The following is a 19,137-nucleotide window of genomic DNA, read 5'->3' as shown; positions in this document are numbered from 1 at the left end:
GCAGCTCTGGGCTCCAGGCTGACATCACCGTTCTCACCGCATTGGCAGGCCAAGTCAGCGCCAACTTTATGGAAGGGGTTCGGGTCTTGTGATCAACTCGAAGTGTTTCCATGAGACAAACTGGTGTTAGTGTATCTCCAATACCTCTTGATTCCGCGATGATGCTGCTGTCGATTCCACAATGAACCAATTTTCTTCTATCCTGCGGCCTGCCGTTCGCAAAGGGCCTCGGTATTCCGTCCGCCCGTTTTACACTACTCTTTTGGTATTCGCGGTCCTTGTTGCACTAAGCTGGGCTCTGCGCAGCAACATCATTGGACAGTCCCCGCGACGTACTACTACAAATGTGTTCCTGGCCAGGCGGCAAGGTGAACCTGAGGTACAGTGCCCCCGCTTGCAATCCATCTGCGGATAAACTTTCCCTCGTGGAACTGCAACAAAGGCTAAAAGCTCGATGTGCGACTCTATTTAGTGCCGCGAAGTTCGTGATGTCACGAACCAATGCGCGTTTATACATACAAATTGCCCCGACCACCAAGATGGACTATTCTCCTACTTGCAGCTCTATTACTGCACGTTGGCAGATGCGAAACCTCTAGCTTTCGCCATCTTGCTCTTTTGGCTAGCACTCCTTTTCAGTACAATTGGTATAGCGGCCAGTGATTTCTTGTGTATTGACCTAAGCACATTGGCGAGCATTTTGGGGTTGAGTGAAAGTCTTACTGGCGTCACTTTCCTCGCGTTTGGCAACGGCAGCCCTGATGTATTTTCCACATTCGCCGCAATGCGCTCAAATAGTGGTAGCCTGGCGATTGGTGAGCTAATCGGTGCAGCCAGCTTTATCACCACGGTCGTGGCTGGTTCCATGGCTTTGGTCCGACCTTTTAAAGTGGCACGGCGAAGCTTTGTCCGAGACATTGGGTACTTTGTGGTTGCTGTCATTTTCAGCATGTTCCTGTTGGCCGATGGCCGACTTCATGTATGGGAGTCAGCTGCCATGGTGGGACTATATGTGTTTTATGTCCTGATGGTTGTAAGTTGGCATTGGTATTTGGTCCGGCGCCGTCGGAAGTACGAAAGAGACCTCGCAGCACGGACCCACTTCCACATTCCCGAAAACCAAGAATTGGATGTTGAAGAGCCGATGGAGGATGACGATCCCGGAGTTGCTTCGGAATCGCGAAGTCTTCTCCGTGGTGCATCCACTGATGATTTTGACCTTTTGGAACGTGTTGAGGCACTTCCCATCTGGAAAGAACAAGAGGACGAGGATGATGAAACCCGTAACCGTTATCTTGCTGAAATCAGTGACAACATGCATGTTTATCGCCCACCTAATCGGTCCAGACGAAACACAATGAATCCCATTCGGCCCAGTCTTGTCGGAGCACTGGAATTCCAGTCCGTGCTCCACTCACTTCAAAAATCAAGATCGACGAATCGCAACCCAACCATTAGCCTGAATAGCTACTCGGACGATGGCGAAAACTCTCAAGCTTTCGACACTCGATCAATTGCATCACACCCTCGAGCCAGTAGACCACCTGCTGTCAGCGATCGCCTGTCGCCGTCAAGTGCATCGGGCTCCTCACGAGTTCGTGCCGTATCAGCTAATGATGCCGAAGGGCTACAACTTGATGCCAGTGTACTAGGCCGCCAAACAGAGCAGACCCCACGCCTGACTGTAACGCGGCCCTCCAATGGACCCGGTGACGAGATGCTTCCCCGCATAGACACTACTGCTGCATTGACGGCATCGCCATCGTCTTCCGTATTGTCATCTCCAATTTTAAGTCCAGTGGATTTAGTTCCTCAGACTCCAGATCTGTTGGCACCCCCAGGAGCTTTCCAATCTCCCAATTATCTTACTGGTGCGACACACGGGCGATCCCCCGCTCCTGTATCCCCGCGAGGGGGCTCCAGTCTTCGGAATGGAGCCACACCAGAGAGCCCATCTGCGCCATTTCCTGCGTTCATTGACCTGCCATCTGGACATGGAACATCTTCTCGCCCAGCTAGCATTAGACTCCCTTATGCAGCTAGCCCATCGGAACCTTTTCTGGTTCATGATAATCTCGATGACATGGACAATGATGACTCCTCATTCAAGAATCATCTGAAGCGGTGGTGGCCTTACTCAATCCTGCCCCCTCCCTCAAACATCGCTTGTACCCTTTTTCCAACCCTGACTGGGTGGAAGTCAAAGAGGATCATGGAGCGAGTTCTGGGGATTGTCGCTGCGCCCAGTGTATTTCTTCTCACAATCACCGTCCCAGTCATTGAACCTGAAGCTCCTGAATCCACAGAGCCGGATATGATACCTGCTGTGGTAATTGACGGAGTCCAAGAAAATGATAATTCCGAACCGAGGGTCAGACTACCGGCTGATAGTCCTGTGCTTTCACCTACTATTTTGCATAGCCGTCACGAATCCTTCCCTCATCTATCAAGGTCACAATCTCATCGAAAGTCGACGATTCGGGATCAGACTAGTCGTCCGCGCTGGGACTCGGAGCTCCCGCCCCCACCACCGGTCGTGTCTGATTCCTCTATGCCTGTTAGGGATTGGAACCGCTGGCTTGTTATTGTTCAACTTTTCACCGGTCCTTTCTTTTTTGTCCTCATTGCATGGTCAAGTTTTGACGAAGAACTAAATCCCCGAAACCTTCTCCTCCCGTCACTTGTTTCCCTGCTTTTCTCTTTTGTGTTTCTCTCGATTCTCCTCACCACCACACGACGTCGTCGTTCTTGGCACCGACAGAGCTACATAGATCCATCCAACCATCAGCGCCATGAGTCGGTTGATGAGGTTTCACACCCATCTCTTCCGGCCTCGTGGAGACCATTCCTGTCTCTACTTGGATTTTTGGTTGCCATTTCCTGGATTGCAACAATCGCCACTGAAGTGGTTTCTTTGTTGAAAACCTTCGGTGTAATCCTCGATATCTCTGACTCGCTGCTTGGCTTGACTGTCTTTGCGGTCGGTAATTCTCTCGGTGACCTTGTTGCAGATATCACCGTTGCCCGACTTGGATACCCCGTTATGGCTCTCAGCGCGTGCTTTGGTGGTCCGATGTTGAATATCTTGCTTGGTATTGGCCTGGGGGGCCTGTATATGACATTAAACGGTGGCAACACACGGAGGCATGGAACTGTTTCTTCAGAACCAGTCTCATATGAGATCGCCATTTCCAACGTGCTGGTCATAAGTGGCGCTACTCTTCTACTGGTTCTGATCGGTCTTTTAATTGTCGTCCCTTTGAACGGCTGGCGAATGGACCGCAAGATCGGTTGGGGTCTCATCGCCGTGTGGTGTGTGAGCACTGTTGGCAATGTCGTTGCAGAGATTGTATCATGATTTTAATGTTTCTTGCGTTGCATTTCGGGTATTTTTGAACTCATGAAGCTTTTGTACATATATTTTAAGATCTCAATTTATGGATTTGCAATATTTGAAAGTACTTCAAAAGTTTCAGCCCAGGTGCATTTCAGGTGAGGTTTCGGTGCATCTACATATTTCAAGTTTGAGGGAATACTAAACTAAGAGGTCATAAGTCTGGTCGCATGCTACCAGTCAAATCCCTGGAAGTAAAAACTCAACTTGAAGATATCTTAATATTAAACCACTTAAAATGAAGAATAACACAGAGTTAGCAGGGCCTAGATCCAGACCTTTTATTTCCATTTGCCGTCTGCAACAAATGTTACTTCACAAAAATAACCAAAAATTCAGTAAAATAGGAGGCTTTGTTATATGTAGTAAGAGATTAATCTCTATCATTTTTCCTTCTGTAAACAAAAATCTATATAAAAAGAACCTTGAAATATCAATTAAAAGTAATTTCGCACTGTCACACCACTTTCAGCACTTACCATTCAAAAGTTCTTACCCTATATACATGTATGCGCTCAATATATAAAATTGACTATTGATATATTTACTGTAAATGAAGAGATTCTGTTCTGTATTGTATTTTACTTATATTTTAGTAAGTTTAGAAAGTGAGATATCTACCATGGAAAATACCAGGTTTGTCCATATTAAACCTAGGATGTGGGAGTGAGGTCGTGCCCCGGTGGTGACTTCAAACCCAGATAGACTTCACCTCCAAAGGTTTTCTTTCTAATTCTCATCTCTTCCAACATAGGCTCACGAATGAACAAAGCGAACTACGCCTTATATCAATATATTGTTATTGGTTTTGGCACCTGGGACTTTCCTCAGCTTCACAACACTAGCGCCCGCCGTCGAATATATATCGAACTCCTCTTACTGCCCCCCACACCTGATCCGTGACTCAACCGTCAGGTTTCCTCATCTTCACGCCGAAACTCATTCAACAACCTCTTCAGTTCATCCTCGGTTGTCTCGCAACTTCCTTCGCTTAAGCCTGGTCCATCCTCCAATTAAACCTTGGAACCTCACATGTCGCCGACCCCCCTCCCAAATGGACTCCGATAGCTCCTTATTCTGCGAGCGAGTTATTTCTGGCCAAGACGACAACCGGAATTCAATCGATGATACCAGAACTGGGCTAAGTGGGGTTTCCCCGGGACTTGGTCTTTGTTCATATTATTTGCATCCACTGGCACTGTCTTGGGAAGCTCTTCACTGACACAACCAATCACAATCAAACCCATTAAACCAATCACAACATCAAAACAAGAAAAGATGAAGTGGAATGGTTATCACAATTATGTTACCGCAATTCATGAATCTTGGCTGCTATCGGGATGGAAGAGGCACGTGTACGGTGCGGGTGCGGGTGCGGGTGCCTGGGAATCAATGAGATTCTTATCACCCGTGTACAATTTTACGATGCCTGGTTTGAAGAGGATACATCGAGATTGCCAAGTCGCCTTGAAAGAGAAGCAGAAGTGGAAATGACTCTGCTTTCAATATCAGCTTTGTGCAAATCTTCTCAGCCCTAAGATGGAAATGTCGTGACATCCAATCAATTCTAAGAGATTCACGTGGAGGAATCTGATTATTTACACATCAGGAACACTTCAAAAGATTCAATTTACCTTTACCAAGGCATGGTATGGAGTTATTTGGACATCGACAACATCAGTCAGGAAGTAATTCACCGTGACCGAGGCATGTCACGGAGTTACTTGGACATCGGCATCGCCGTTCAAGATGCAATCTACCTTTACCGAGACATGGTATGGGGTTATTTGAAGCCGACAATACTCAAGGGTCATGGGTTCTCACCGTTCCTCTAAACTGTACCCAGTGACCCTTGGATCCCTACATCCTGCCGAGGAAAGAACTCATCGCTGAGAGATGATTTCGATGCTAAGGGGAACTAACGTATGATTAACAAGAATTCACGGAGGCTACCCGGTCTCTACTTGGTCATACGGTCTGCGCCTCATCCTAGTCTTAAATGATTACTACCCGGATCTACCCTACCGATCCAAATTCACCCACAAAGCAGTGGGTGTCGGGCCTGTCTGATCTCGGATGGGTCTTGGCGGACTTGAATGATGTTCAGTAGCTTTAGCTGAAGCCAGTGGCAAGACAATGCGCATTAATGAATCGGAAGCCATGGTGGATTTTTTGTTCCAACACTGGAGGTCCTGGTCTCAAGAATCAACCATTTGAAGCAATTCATTACCTGCTATAATAATTGTTACCATTCTGGTTGGTGACATGATTACACATGTATATTCGGAGGGGGAACCCCCCTCAAGGCTCTAACTACTAGTTAGAAATACCATGCATGTACCACGCTTACGACTACGCCGTAACAATAATCAGGATTAGACTAGTATATCTTACAGGAAGTCACTTCAAAGATTATAAAGCTCTAAAAGAACTATCAAAATCGAAAAACAAAAAACCAGTTTTATTACTTGGTATAAAGAGGTATCCGAATTAAAGTAATGTAACACTGTCTCCGGTGGAGGTTGGAGAATTCATGCCCGATGACCATTAAACCTGGAATAACGATATTGACAAGATTTAAGCGAGAAGAGCATTTTGACCGCTTATCTTCCAAGACTTCTCCGAAAACTCCGCCATTTTGCGCCATTTCCCTTTAACAGAGTTCCGGCTTAAGCGTGCCGGGATCTGGAGGCTTGGCTTGGCCTACGGACCGCCAACCACCCCAATACACAAGCAGTGATAAGCCTCCGGGACGGAACTATACGAGCAAGCCCCCCTTTCCACCAAATGAACGCCAAAAACTAATTTCTATCTTTCACAGGGCCCAAGTCCCAGCATACGCAATCCTCGGCCCTTGGATTCATCACGCGAGTTCCATCCTTCCAATAACTCACCATCTCGCCAGACAAGGGTCTTGTCTCCAAGTTGCTGGAGATGTGGAGATGCGGAGATGTCAATTATTCTAAACAATAATCGGAAAAACTCCTGCGGGGGAACAGCGTCCCCTAGTCCTCCACCGGCCATATTTCCTCCAATGGGAGAGCGCTAACTACGGTACCCCGACACTCGGACCGTAAGACCCGAGGTTGTTGGTGACAAGGGAAAACAAGATGGAGAGGCCCTTCATATAGAAGGGAGACTCCGGGTTCTGCGGCGCAGTTGGGAGTCAGAATCGCAAAGCGCGTACTAATCACCATGTCGCTCCCTCCTAGGTGGTACCAGGTATGTGGTGATGCCTCGGATTGTCTTGTTTACTATGCAGATTCTCACTAACGAATCACGATATCTCAGTTCCTGGTCTGTGTTTTTGCTTCGTTGGGTTCTGTGCTGTATGGTTACGATCTTGGTGTTATTGCCGAGGCCATCGCCAGTCCATCACTGGTCAATGAGTTTAATATCAATACTACTGAGAGTGGAGCCATTACTGCAGTCTTCACGGGCGGTGCTTTCTTTGGTTCCATTTTCGCTGGTCCCCTGGGTGATTATTCGGGTCGTAAAATTACCATCCTCGTCGGCTCTATTATCTTTCTTCTAGGAGGGTGTGTATACGACACCCATATCGCTGCCATGAATCCGGCTAACAGACATTGACAGTGGCCTACAAACTGGCGCACCTACAGTCGCCTTTCTGTATGCCGGACGAGCCATTGCCGGTCTCGGGTTAGTTGAAATTGTCCCCAAACTCAATATCCACACAGGAACCTTGAAAAACTAACAATTTTATTTATAACAATAGAGTTGGCATCTTGGTCATGATCGTACCCATCTACCAAGCCGAGCTCGCACATCCCGATATTCGTGGACGTGTCACCTCCCTCCAGCAGCTCATGCTGGGAGTTGGCTCTCTCGTCGCATCCTGGATCTCCTGGGGCACATATATCAATTTCGCCGACACAGACTCACGCCAATGGCGCATCTCCCTGGGAATCCAAATGGTCCCGGCCGTCTTCCTCGCCGCTTTGATCCTGTTATTCCCCGAGTCTCCACGTTGGCTGATTGACCACGGCCGACTGGACGAAGGCCTGCAGACACTTGCGCGACTACACTCTCGCGGCGACATTAATGATCCCTGGGTTCAGACGGAGTACGATCAGATTTGCAACTCCATCGCCCATGAGCATGAAGCCGAGGCAAAGTCTTATACTGAGCTCTTTACGGATCGCTCTTGTTTCCGCCGTCTCTTTTTGGCCTGTTCCGTCCAGGCTGCTGCTCAGATGACGGGTGTCAGTGCTATCCAGTACTTCAGTCCTACTATTTTCAAGCAGATGGGCATTGCTACCAACGACACACTCAAGTACCAGGGTATCAGCTCGATTATTGCTATTATCGCCCAGTTCCTCTGTATGCTCTTCATTGATAAGACTGGGCGCAGGTGGCCGCAGATTCTTGGAAATTTGGGCAATTGTGTCTTCTTTGTATGTCTACTCTATCATGGCCCACTTCATCTTCTCAGAAGTCTTTGTGGTAAGTTATCACGGCTAACTTTCGTTTTATTCTAGATCATTCCCACCATCCTCATCGCCAAGTTTCCCCCGGGTACCACAGACAATAACTCTGCCGGCTGGGCTTTTATCATCATGACCTGGTGCTACAACTTCACCTACAGCGCCACTGTCGGACCCCTCACATGGGTCATCTGTGCCGAGATCTTCGATACCAAAACGCGATCCAAGGGTGTCTCCATCGCAACTATGGTCTCCTTCGCCTTCAATACGATGATCGGCCAGATTACTGCTCCTGCCATCGCTAATATCGGAGGTTGGGGCTTCTATGTCATTTTTTGCGTTTTCAACTTCACCAACGCGGTATTCTTCTGGTTTGTGCTCCCTGAAACCACGAGACTGCCTCTGGAGGATATGAATACTCTGTTCAGGAATGAGCCGTGGTTTGTGCCTGGCACGCAGACTAAGAGGTTTATTGAGCGGAGTAAGATGCCGTTGCCTATTAGTCCGGAAAAGATTGAGCACTTTAGTACCCATGAGGAAGTTCTTGCTTAGCTGAAGGCTTTTGATTGAAGACATCAGTTTGTTTCTTGACATACTTGGTGGTTTTACTTATACCCATGTAAGAATGTCGAACCCTTGAGAGCTAGGAAATTATGAAATTAAGATTGTGTTTGGAGAATCAAAGGCTTGTGCATGAAAGCTCCCGCCATGGCTATCTAACAAGCATATCTAATTATAAATCGCACCGCAGTATCCTGCATATCAAGGTTCAAAGGATACTCCTCAAAGGTCAAGAGAGATACTATAAGCAATGACAAACACGTAGCGACAATCATTTCCAACCCAAGCACTTGGGCAAGAATCCCACTAAATCTCCGAAAATCCAGCCAGTGGAAGCTCCCCCAGGTCCCCTTGACACCCTCGGTCTTTTCAATGCTGCGACTGTCTCGGTACTCAACCGTAGAAGCAGCCACCCGGATGAAGACAGCATAGCTAGGAACCACAGCAACAAAGTAGAGAACGACCATCACAGCTAGAGCAATACCAATCATCACGAGCCTATAGCTATTCGAGTCATCACCATTAAATGTCGAAAACAGAAGGAACATATGCACAGCGAGATAAAAGCATATACTCGAGGCCGTGCTATAAAGCAGCGCCGCCGAAAAATTCTTCTTCCACATCGCCCAGCTCAGAACGCGTCGAGTAAACGGAATCTGCACACGTGAAGGCTCAGTGAGAATCGCATGCACATTGGCTACTTTGAGGTTCGAAAGTAGCATCTCTATCGCCACGTTCAGGACCGCAAGGCAGGCGAGATTCGCGTTCTCTGGGCCGACATGGATACTGAATCTTGAGAGGAAAGAGACTTTGATCAGTCGGTGGAGGATGAAGATCGGGAAGCCTCGAAGCCCGGGCCAGCTAGCTCCTGCTACTGGACGTGAAGTCGCGGCTAACGTTGCCTGGACGTTTCCGTAGGCATATATTGCCTTTGTGTTCGTGTATGTTAGCCTGTTGACTCGCTGGAGGATCGGGTGATTGTAGCCTGTAGGATAAGGCTTTGCCGAAAGAAATGTGCATCGGGTCAGGATGACTCACGGGAATTAGTGCAATCGAGACACCAGCTAGAGCCAGCCTTGGAGGGGTAGCCAGGTTTTGCATTTGGGCTTGAGATAGCGTGAGAAGTTGTATATGGGTTCCGATGTGCGCGAGTAAGTGTGAAGTTCCGAGGTGAAGGGTTGGGGTTCACGAAGAGCTTGGGCAGTTTTTTTCAATAGAGCCTTATGCTGCTCTTTATAGCCTCATGGGTGAGCCTGGTAAATCAAAAAGATAAGAAAACATGGATTCTCTCGACTCCACTATAATCCACTCTAACCTCCACCTGTGACGCCCCGAGGAATCGGCGACGCCGGCCCGGGCCCTCTAGGGCTGGTGATTCGAGTGAGCCTCAACTACTTCATAAATCTCGTCAATCCAAATGGCTTTTTGATTTCCTCCCCGGACATAAAAAGAAGATATGTACCAGCAATTAGCTAGAGATAAGTTGAAACTGCCCCGGAGGTTGGTTATTCAAACATTGAGATACGCGAAGGATTGCTGGAGCTGTCTTGGATTTTAGAACAGTAGAGACGCGCGGCCTAACGCTTAGTGGGCAGCTAATGGTATTCTATTTCTGGCCTTGAAAAATAAATACCTCATTGGAGTTCAGCCTCATTACCTAGTACTAGTCTTCAAATGTTGTCACTTGAATGATATCTATGCATTCAATGTCATTCAAAGCAGCGGTATAAGTAGAGGGCAACATTTGAAGCTTTAAAGCCTTGGAACGCCCATGTCCAAACTAAAAACTACACTACGCTAAGTACTAGATTAAACTACGTGAACATCGGACAATAAATCGGGTAAATATCGGCAAATAAACACAAAACCGATGCAACAGAGATCTTCATGAGACTTCCTGCATCTGTAAAAGCGGTTACATCCATGCGGCAATCAATTGAACCCTACATATCAATGAAACATAGTAGCTTCCCCGCGTCAAGATTCAAGATTCAAGAGCCGTATATAAGTGCTAGTATTTACATGTAAGATCATACATTGTATGTCCATCTAGGGCGATAACCAAGACTCTCAATCCATCAATCCAAGATCCATTCAAAATACCCATCATTCCATTCCTTTTGAATAAACCACAAACCATGAAGCACATCTACCTCACCCTCCTAACACTAACATGCACCCTCCTAACCCCCTCCAAATCCCAACCCCAATTCCAACCCTGCACCAAAAACGAAGACTGTAACCTAAACGGCCTCTGCACCTCCAACTCCTGCACCTGCGACCCCGGCTGGACAGGCCCAACCTGCGGCCACCTACACCTATCCCCCAGCACCCCCAACACCGGCTACAACCGGACCTCCGAGGGCATCTCATCCTGGTGCAACAGCATAATCCGAGACCCGCACAACACCACCCTCCACCACCTCTTCGTCTCCGAGTTCACGCACAACTGCGGCCTGGACTACTGGTCGCCATACAGCCGCATTATCCGCGCAGAGTCCAGCACAGGCCCGGAGGGCCCGTATGCCTTCAAGCAGGTCGTTGCGCCTAGCTTTGCGCATAACCCCTCTGTGCTGTGGAGTGCGCGCGAGCAGATGTATCTGCTTTATCATATTGGGTGTGTGAGGGCCGAGTTGCCGGGGGCTTGTGCGGTGGTGGAGTTCGGGTGTGGGGTGGGCAATGGGGTGAATGGGGAGAGCGGGATTGCGGTTTTGGGGTCGCGGGATTTGGTGAGTTGGGTGGATCTTGGGGTGGTTTTTGAGGGGGTGGATGGGGTGGGGTGGGATGCTGATGTTACGAATCCGGCGCCGGTGCATGTTGGGGATGGGGATGGGGATGGGGAGGTGCTTCTTGGGTATCGTGGGTGTCCGTTTGATTGTAATGGGACGGAGCGGATTGGTATTGCGTCTGCGGGTACGTTTGCGGGTCCGTATAGGGCTCGTTCGTGGAGGCCTGTTTTCGAGGAGGCGAGTGAGGATCCTTTTGTTTGGGTTGATAAACGGGGGAACTTTCATATGCTGGTGCATTCGTTGCTTCCTGATGCGGGATTCGGGGATGGGCCTAATGTTGGGCGGCATGCTTACTCGAGGTCTTGGGATGGGCCTTGGGTGTTTGATACTGAGACGGTGGCTTTTGATACGACTGTTCTGTTTACTGATGGGTCCCAGATTGAGTATTATCGGAGGGAGCGGCCGAGTCTTTTCTTTAGTGAGGATGGGGAGATGACTCCTTTGTTTCTTTCTACTGGAGTTCAAGAGGTTAACTCTCCTGCGAGCTACTCTTTGATTCAGCCGATTAGTACGGTTTGAAGATCAATTTGTTATGCTGGGACTTACATGAACTTGTTCTAGTTTGTCTTGGAAGGGGACTTTATAGCAAAATAATAATACCAATGAATAATTTGTAAATGACACACATCCAACAACTAACTACCATCACCTTCACTTCATGCCTTGGTGTTCGTAATTCCTTTCAAAGAAAGAAAGAAAAAGAAAAAAAAAACCATCTGGCCCACTCTGTACAGTATGTACGTCTAAAAGATGACATCCTTAAAGCACACGCCCAGCTGAAGAGCTCGTGCTACGGTCGTTGGTTTTCGTCTTGCGCAAACCTGCACCAGCTTGGATAGATGCAAGGAGAGCAGAGCGGCTGTCACCACCAGCAGCGGGAGGAGCAGGGGGCGGGGGAATACCTGCAGGGGGAGGTGGAGGCGGGACCCCGGGAGCTCCTGCAGGGGGTGGTGGGGGAGGAGGGGCAGCCATAGGGGCACCAGGAGGAGGAGGGGGTGGTGGCGGTGGCGGTGGAGGCGCACCAGTCGGCGGGCCGGGTGAATCAGGAGATGCCACAGGAGCAAATGCTGCAGGGGGAGGAGGGGGAGGAGGAGCAGCGGGACTGTCCTGAGCAGGAGTAGCAGGCTTCTCTTCATCCATGGCACTCAGAGGACGAGGGGGAGCCATGGTACCGAACAAGATGCTAGCAAGCTGCTTGGCACTGCCACCAGTGGGTCGATCATCTTCATCATCAGAAGATTCAGCATCAGAGCCAGCATTAGACCAGTCGTCATCCTCTTCGGGGCGGGCACGGCTCTTGCGTTCCAGAGGGGCGGCACCTGTGAAGGTGGGCTTTGTGTTCTCTTGCTGCTGCTGTTGCTGTTGCTGCGTGAACCGGTGGAAGGGATTAGTCGACTGGGCAGCGGGTGAAGTGGCCTGTGTTGCTTCGGTTTCGGCAGTCTGGCTGAGGGACCTGAAGTAGGGGTTCTTGGACTCGGCATCGGGCGAAGCGGCTGAGAAAGCAGCTTCGGGTGAACTGGCCACGGGGCTAGGGACCTTCTCTGGCTCTGCTAGAGAGAGAGGCTCGGGCTCAGGAACAGAAACAGTCGGAATAGGCGGCGGGGTGCTAAACTGGGGGGTAACACTCTCGGGACCCTCATCATCCGAGGAGCTGTCATCATTTTCCTCAAGTTGACGTTGCAACTCACGTTCACGCTCTCTAGCCATCTCAAGCTCAGCACGCTGGGCTGCAAGTCTGGCCTCTTGGTCTTTGGCCTGGCGAGCGGCCTCTTCCTTGCGGCGTTTCTCCTCCTGCTTCTTGACCTTGCCCTGTCGAACTTGTTCCTCAAGGGCACGCAGTCGAGCCGCTGATGCCTCTTTCTCTTTCTCGAATTCCAATTCACGCTGCCTCGACTCATCTTCAAGGCGTTGGGTTTCAATCTCCTGAGCTTCTTGCTCCTCTTTAATCGCTTGATCACGGGCAGCGTGCTCGGCCTTGCCAGCCTCCTCGGCTTTCTTGGCATCGGCCTGACCAGCACTGTCAGTTCGGGCTCTGCGGGTGGGAGGTGCAGGTGGAGGCTTCTTGCCAGCAGCCTTCGGGGCAGCAGCACTGCTTGGGGCCGGGCCACCACGTTCCTCGGCCAGGCGGCGTTGTCTCTCTTGCTCTCGCTGAGCATCTTCCTCTTCAGCGCGCTTGACACGCTCCTCACGCTCCTTCTTCTCTCTAGCCTGACGTTGTTGGAGTGTTTCGGAAGCATCAGCTGGCTTAAGACCAGCAGCAGCCATACGTTCAGCAATGCGCTTCTGGGCACGTTCTCTGGCAGAAGCTACGCGGTCTTCATGAGTATTTCCCGGGAGTGAGCTTGACGAGCCAGTGGAGGCGGGTATCGAAGGACGAGATACTGGCGAATCAGCTGGTGGCGAAGAATACTTAGAACGCTCCTCCTGTGAAGTTCTCTCGCGACTGCCAAAAAAGAATTGTTAGCTTGGTTGCTTTAATTTGAAAATACGAGGGAGGGCGCTATCATACTCTTCCTTGCGAATGTGCGCAGTGCGACTGTTGCGGCCAAGGTCATAGATAAAGTCGCGGATGATATCCTCAACGCCCAGGGCATCCTCCCAGCGACGTTTCTCGTGCGAGCGTGTAGAGTTATCACCTTCATCACGGAGACTGTCTTCCAGGCTCCGAGCGAAATCGCGAACACTTTCTTCAACATCACGTGTCATGGTGTCGTTGCGCTCTTTCTCGGCATTTGCGTTGGCCCTCTCGGACTCCATCCGGCGAGCAGATTCGCCATTGTCTTCTTCTGTCGTGGGAACAGGGCGTCCCGCCAATTCTGCAGCACGAGCTTGCATACGCGCACGTGCACGTGCCTTGATGCGATCTGCCTCAGTCACGGCACCACCGGGACCAGTGCCCACAATGTTGGAAGCACCGTTGGGGTTAGCCTTGGCTTCTTTGAGACGGAAGAGCTCCAATTTAGCATCGGCAATTTCGCGCTCAACACGGCGCACTTCGGAGGCAGCCTGTGGGACCTGATCCTCAGATGATTGCAATTGGCGACGGAGGGCTCGGCGCTCCGCTCCGCTGTCCAAGTTGCGGAACGAGGCGTTAGGGTGAGTGTCAATGTCGTCCTGCACGCGTCGAATACGATCCATCAGAGATTCTGCCTCACGACGATCCCGACGGTCAAGGGCTTCGTCATCCTCGGCCTTGTTCTCATCCTGGAAATCCACAGCTTCGAGCATCACATTGGTCTCGCGAATCTTCTTTCGCAACTGCTCTACGGAAAGCTCATCTCCTTCAGAGGTGTGGGAAGAGGCAGCAGGCGAAGGGGTACGAGCCTCGTTACCGACACGACGGCGTGCGCTCGAACGGTATCCGGCCGCTGAGTCGTTGTTCTTGAACATGGTAGCATCTTTGCGGTTACCACCAGATTGTCCTCCACCACCGCCACGGAAAGAGTGGTCCTTCAAGTAGCTAACACCGGTCTTCTGCGGCTGCAAAAAGGCGCCAGTGGTCTTTCGAGTCTCCGCATCTTGGGATAAGAGTGATTTCATGGTACCAATGGAATCATTCAAGTGTCTTGTAGAAGGAGGGACAAGCTCTGGTGGGAGACGGCTAGGGACAGGATAACCATTCAAAGCACGGTAAATCAAATGCATTCCGACCGCAAACTCATCCATATTCAGACGGCCACGGTTATGAGGGTCTGCCAGCGTCCAAATACGCTCCAAATCCTTGCGATTCAATCCACTTTGACCCATGATCTCAATGGCTGTCTCGCCACCAATGAAGCCCTTGTGCATTCCATCCCACGCACGGAAGAGGTCGTCGTAAATCTTCTTTTCTTCCTTGGTGATGGCCCAGGCCACGGTAGCATTACCAGAAAGGTTAGACATGTTAAAGCCACCCTCACGCCCTGGTTGAGGCATAAGCTGCTGCTTCATAGCCTCAATATTGGGCAAACCTTGCGCCGGGGTGTTGATGAAGCCCCACTGTCCGGGAATACCAGTAGGCTGAGCGGTCAAACCACCAGTCTGTGCAGGGCTCAAGTTCGATCCATAACCGGTGGGCATGGGTGGCATCGGAGGCCGAGGGCCAGAGTATCCAGTGGCCTGAGGGTTAGTCAGGAAACCAGTCTGTTGCGGCTGAAGGAACTGCGATTGGTTCTGGAAGCCTGTCTGCTGGGGCTGTTGCATGCCAGTCTGCTGAGGGAAGAATCCGGTGGGTTGCGCAGTCAGTTGTGTAAGAAGAGCAGCATTGCTGGGCTGCTGGGGCTGGGGTTGCTGCATGATCGGTGGTGTAGCGGTGTTTTCCATGAGAGGAGCATCGAAATTAGGGGCGTTGGTCCGTGGGGCCGGTGCCGGCTGAGCGTCAGGGACACCAAACGAGATGATATCAACCATGCTAGAAACCTCATTCTTCACTGTTTCGGGAAGCGCAGATGGGACCTCTCGACCAGTCAATCGCAGATTACACAGGTACATAGCCAATGCGAATTCCGGGAAGAACAGCTGGCCTGACTTGGTAGAATCACAAAGGATCCAGATCTTCGACAGATCATTGCCTGAGAGCTTGGATCGCAGCAAAAGATCCCTCACTTTCTCACCCTCCATTGTCTTGCTATCGCCGACGGCTGACTTAAACAGCTGCTCGAACTTGGCTTGGTCCTGAACAGTGATGAAAGAAAGCCGGATACTCGGAATTTTCGATCCGTTCTTGGGTGGAACTTGTGGAGGCTGGCTAGCGACACCAACATCTTGGAAGGAGTTCGCCATCTCGCTCGAGGTCTTGTATCGCGCAGGGAGACCTGTTGCCTGAGAGACCTGCAATTGCGGCGGTTGCGGTTGGGCCTGGGGCTGCTGCTGATTCTGGACTGGGAATGCGGTATATTGAGGCTGTAGGCTTTGTTGCTGAGTCGGCTGAGGCTGCAGATGCTGTTGCTGTTGCTGTGGTTGCTGCCCAGGGAACCCCGTGAACTGAGGCTGAAGCTGCTGTCCCGCGGGGAATCCGGTGGCCTGAGGTTGGAGGTGCGAGCTACCGAATGGCGATGGCTGACCAGCAAAACCGGTCGGCTGCGGAACAACGTACCCTGTTGGCTGGGGTTGCTGCATCGGTGGCTGCTGTTGACCCTGAGGGAATTGCGAGTATGGAGGCTGTTGCTGTTGTTGCATGAATGGTGCCTGGCCTGGGCGGCCACTGGCACCACCGCCGAGGAAGGTATTCGACGATGAGTACATTATAAACACAGCGCTCGCATGGACAAAAGCAGATGCAAAATAACCACAGAGATTGATGGAAAAAAAAGAAACCAAGTGTAGAGAGGGGGCGGATCAGGAGCAACGTAAATGACGCCGTCGCAGGGACGCGGAGGCAACGCTAGCCTGTTTGGGCGCTTAGTCACAGCTTCCCCGTGCACTTGAGCTATAAATACAACCTCAAGCATGCGAGGCGGGGCTCCTAATACTAGGAAGAGCCATGAAATCGTCAATGTTTTGAATCGTTGAGTGTAAGCAATGAGTAATTACTGTGATTACCGAGCACCTACTAGTAAATACCATTCTACCCAAGTCGTTACTTTTAACTTCGGGGAATATATACAACCCGATTACGATTACGATCAGGGTCTGCAGTGGAGATGGAGATAGTGAATGCCAATTGGCCATTGCACTAAAGAGATCATAATAGATACATGGGGAATTTTCGACGAACGATCATCATAACAAAGCCGAGTTCTCGCCGGAACTATGGAACCACACACAAAAAAAGCAAACGGGAAAAACGAATCATCAGACCGAGGGGTCGTGAGATATGGGAACAGGCACGAGCATCAAGACAGAATTCCAGCACCACTTCCCCTACCAGAAAGGCATGGGAGCATCTGTGAAACCATTCTGGTGCCGCTCACACTAAAAATTAAAAAGCAAGCAATCAGAAAACCAAAAATCACTCGGACGTAACATCTACTCCAGGTGAAGGCCGGATGTTGAAGATTTCTAATAACTCTTTACTCGTTAGCCTGCTGCTGGTTGGCAGCCTTGGCCATCTTGGCGAGTTCGAACTCCTTGGTGAACTCGCGGGAAAGTTGACCGAGTTCCCGAATGATGCTGTTGGAGATGGTAATGACCAAATCACGGGGAGTGATCGTACCATCAGTCTGAATACGCAGCTCGAAGTTGGGGGTCAAGGGGTGAGGAACCTGGATACAATGAGCAACACTGGTCATATGAAGTATAGGGAGCAGACATACCCGGGCAGCAGAGAAAAGGACATTGGGGTGCTTCAGGCAGCGAACACTGAGCAAGTTGGCAAGGGTCATGTCTTCCTTGTGGAAAGTGAACACACGGCAGTTTGGAATACCTAAAGCCAAGCCGTTAGAAAACCTTCATTGTTTAAGATGAAGTAAGTGACTCACGAGTGTCTTCCACGGACTCGATCTTCGGCTCATTGGGGGCGAGTAGAATAGCCTCGTAGCTATATTTTGACGTGTCAGTCATTTGTAATTTCATGGGCAAAAAGATGTTGAGTCAGAAAGAGGAAGGCAGAAACACGTCGAGTCAGAACGGGGGACAAGAAATTTGGTGATACAGTCAAGTAGGCTTCGCCAAAATACTGACACATCGGGGCGGTCATCGACAGCCCGAAGAGTCTCGTGGCGAGACACGGGAAGGCGACCACCAGCCCGCGCAATAGCAACGGTAGCTGTGACAAATGGGGGGCTAAAGCCCGTAGGAGGAGGGGGGACGCTCATAACGCGAAAACAGGCACAGAACGAACGAACGACAGTTTTGGGTAATAGAAAAATATTTGGAGGGGAAGAAAACAAGTCAAAGTGAGAGCATAGAAATGTGAGGGGGAGTGCTTCGATGGCACAAGATGATAACAGCCAGGACAACCTATTCAAGTCGGCTTTGAAGCTAGGCTCCTTCACCTTGGACTCTTTGGTACTGTAGACTAGATCAATACAAGTGTCCAGATTGAAAGTCATATCCATGGATTCTTGTGTAGGAACTTGTAGGCTTCATCGAGTAATGGCTTAAAGGGAATGACGAGGCACAGATCGAACAAAAGCCATCCGTCTCAACCAAGAAAAGAGAGGAACATGAAATCAAATGGGCAAAATAGCAGAGCAAAGACTTACCGGTCAGGCGCGTTCATTGTGAAATTTGCAGATTATGAGCTTGGCAGGATATAAAGGCAGATGGGTGCTCGAAAGGAAGACAGAAGGTGAATGAACAAAAGGATGAGGGTTTGAGGGTTGAAGAAGATTCGAGGAAAGAATCAAGAAAACAAATCAAACACTCAAAAATCACACGCAAGTTACGCCAGTAGTGAACGCTTCCAACCGCCAGGTATCGCGAAAATGCGTAGAACAATAGTCAATACTTTCCGAATTTGGACAATTTCGCAGCTCCAAGATTCAATGCCTTCCGAAGTGAGAAAGTGAATATCGATGCAATAAAACACTATTAATCAGCTTATTATGACACCCGTATATCTGGTGTTCAAGTGAATTAATGAAGATGATGGCGTTGAGTGTCTGGACCTGATCGATTTTGATGAAGAGGTGATGTCGTTGATCAAGATCGAAATCGAGATATCAATCATGTGATATTTCGATATCATGTGACTGATGGCTTTTAGTCACGTGGTAATGCTTGACCTGGCTCTTGCTTGCATAAACAAATAATTATTCGGGCGCACGATAAGGTATTTATACAGATTCGTTTTGCTAATAATCGAATCAAATCAGAAGCCATGGAATTCACTGACATTGGAGATAATGGGCAATTGGGTGCGAGTTAATGTTCGTTTTCTCCGAGAATCACCTATGACCTGGATGTTGCGCCCTCGGGTCTCCGCATCTCAAGTGCCGATCTTTTGTAGCAGTGTCCAAGGTTGCGGGGACTACCCACATATGCAAGGATTAATCGGAGAACATTTTTGAAGGAAATTCTTTTGAAG

General features: G+C 49.8%; 6 protein-coding genes across 6 annotated transcripts; 3 read left to right on the top strand and 3 right to left on the bottom strand.

Annotated features, from left to right (window-relative positions):
- Positions 1 to 181: 181 nt before the first annotated feature.
- N7466_011364 (sodium/calcium exchanger protein) lies at positions 182 to 3,358 on the top strand (the record flags this gene model as incomplete). Its single annotated transcript, XM_057170753.1, has 2 exons — positions 182 to 379; positions 473 to 3,358. 2 exons carry the CDS (start codon positions 182 to 184, stop codon positions 3,356 to 3,358), a joined length of 3,084 nt encoding a protein of 1,027 aa, XP_057015474.1.
- Positions 3,359 to 6,589: 3,231 nt separating this feature from the next.
- Positions 6,590 to 8,391, top strand: N7466_011363 (sugar porter family MFS transporter; the record flags this gene model as incomplete). The annotated part of the gene is made up of 5 exons (XM_057170752.1): positions 6,590 to 6,616; positions 6,686 to 6,933; positions 6,989 to 7,054; positions 7,131 to 7,809; positions 7,894 to 8,391. 5 exons carry the CDS (start codon positions 6,590 to 6,592, stop codon positions 8,389 to 8,391), a joined length of 1,518 nt encoding a protein of 505 aa, XP_057015473.1.
- Positions 8,392 to 8,555: 164 nt separating this feature from the next.
- On the bottom strand, positions 8,556 to 9,501 carry N7466_011362 (uncharacterized protein; the record flags this gene model as incomplete). Its single annotated transcript, XM_057170751.1, has 2 exons — positions 8,556 to 9,362; positions 9,439 to 9,501. The coding sequence occupies 2 exons, from the start codon at positions 9,499 to 9,501 to the stop codon at positions 8,556 to 8,558; spliced, it is 870 nt and encodes a 289-aa protein (XP_057015472.1).
- A 1,037-nt stretch (positions 9,502 to 10,538) lies between these two features.
- Positions 10,539 to 11,708, top strand: N7466_011361 (glycoside hydrolase family protein; the record flags this gene model as incomplete). The annotated part of the gene is made up of 1 exon (XM_057170750.1): positions 10,539 to 11,708. One exon carries the CDS (start codon positions 10,539 to 10,541, stop codon positions 11,706 to 11,708), a length of 1,170 nt encoding a protein of 389 aa, XP_057015471.1.
- Positions 11,709 to 11,948: 240 nt separating this feature from the next.
- On the bottom strand, positions 11,949 to 16,412 carry pan1 (actin cytoskeleton-regulatory complex protein PAN1; the record flags this gene model as incomplete). Its single annotated transcript, XM_057170749.1, has 2 exons — positions 11,949 to 13,632; positions 13,699 to 16,412. 2 exons carry the CDS (start codon positions 16,410 to 16,412, stop codon positions 11,949 to 11,951), a joined length of 4,398 nt encoding a protein of 1,465 aa, XP_057015470.1.
- A 767-nt stretch (positions 16,413 to 17,179) lies between these two features.
- N7466_011359 (DNA-directed RNA polymerase II core subunit RPB11) lies at positions 17,180 to 17,923 on the bottom strand (the record flags this gene model as incomplete). Its single annotated transcript, XM_057170748.1, has 4 exons — positions 17,180 to 17,371; positions 17,423 to 17,532; positions 17,588 to 17,646; positions 17,790 to 17,923. 4 exons carry the CDS (start codon positions 17,921 to 17,923, stop codon positions 17,180 to 17,182), a joined length of 495 nt encoding a protein of 164 aa, XP_057015469.1.
- Positions 17,924 to 19,137: the final 1,214 nt, after the last annotated feature.

The sequence above is a fragment of the Penicillium verhagenii genome (genome assembly GCF_028828195.1).
Source record: "Penicillium verhagenii strain IBT 33310 chromosome Unknown utg000013l_segment0_segment0, whole genome shotgun sequence".
Classification (NCBI taxonomy): Eukaryota; Fungi; Ascomycota; class Eurotiomycetes; order Eurotiales; family Aspergillaceae; genus Penicillium; species Penicillium verhagenii.
Note: the sequence above shows the minus strand (reverse complement) of the source record. Positions and strands in the feature narration are given on the sequence as shown.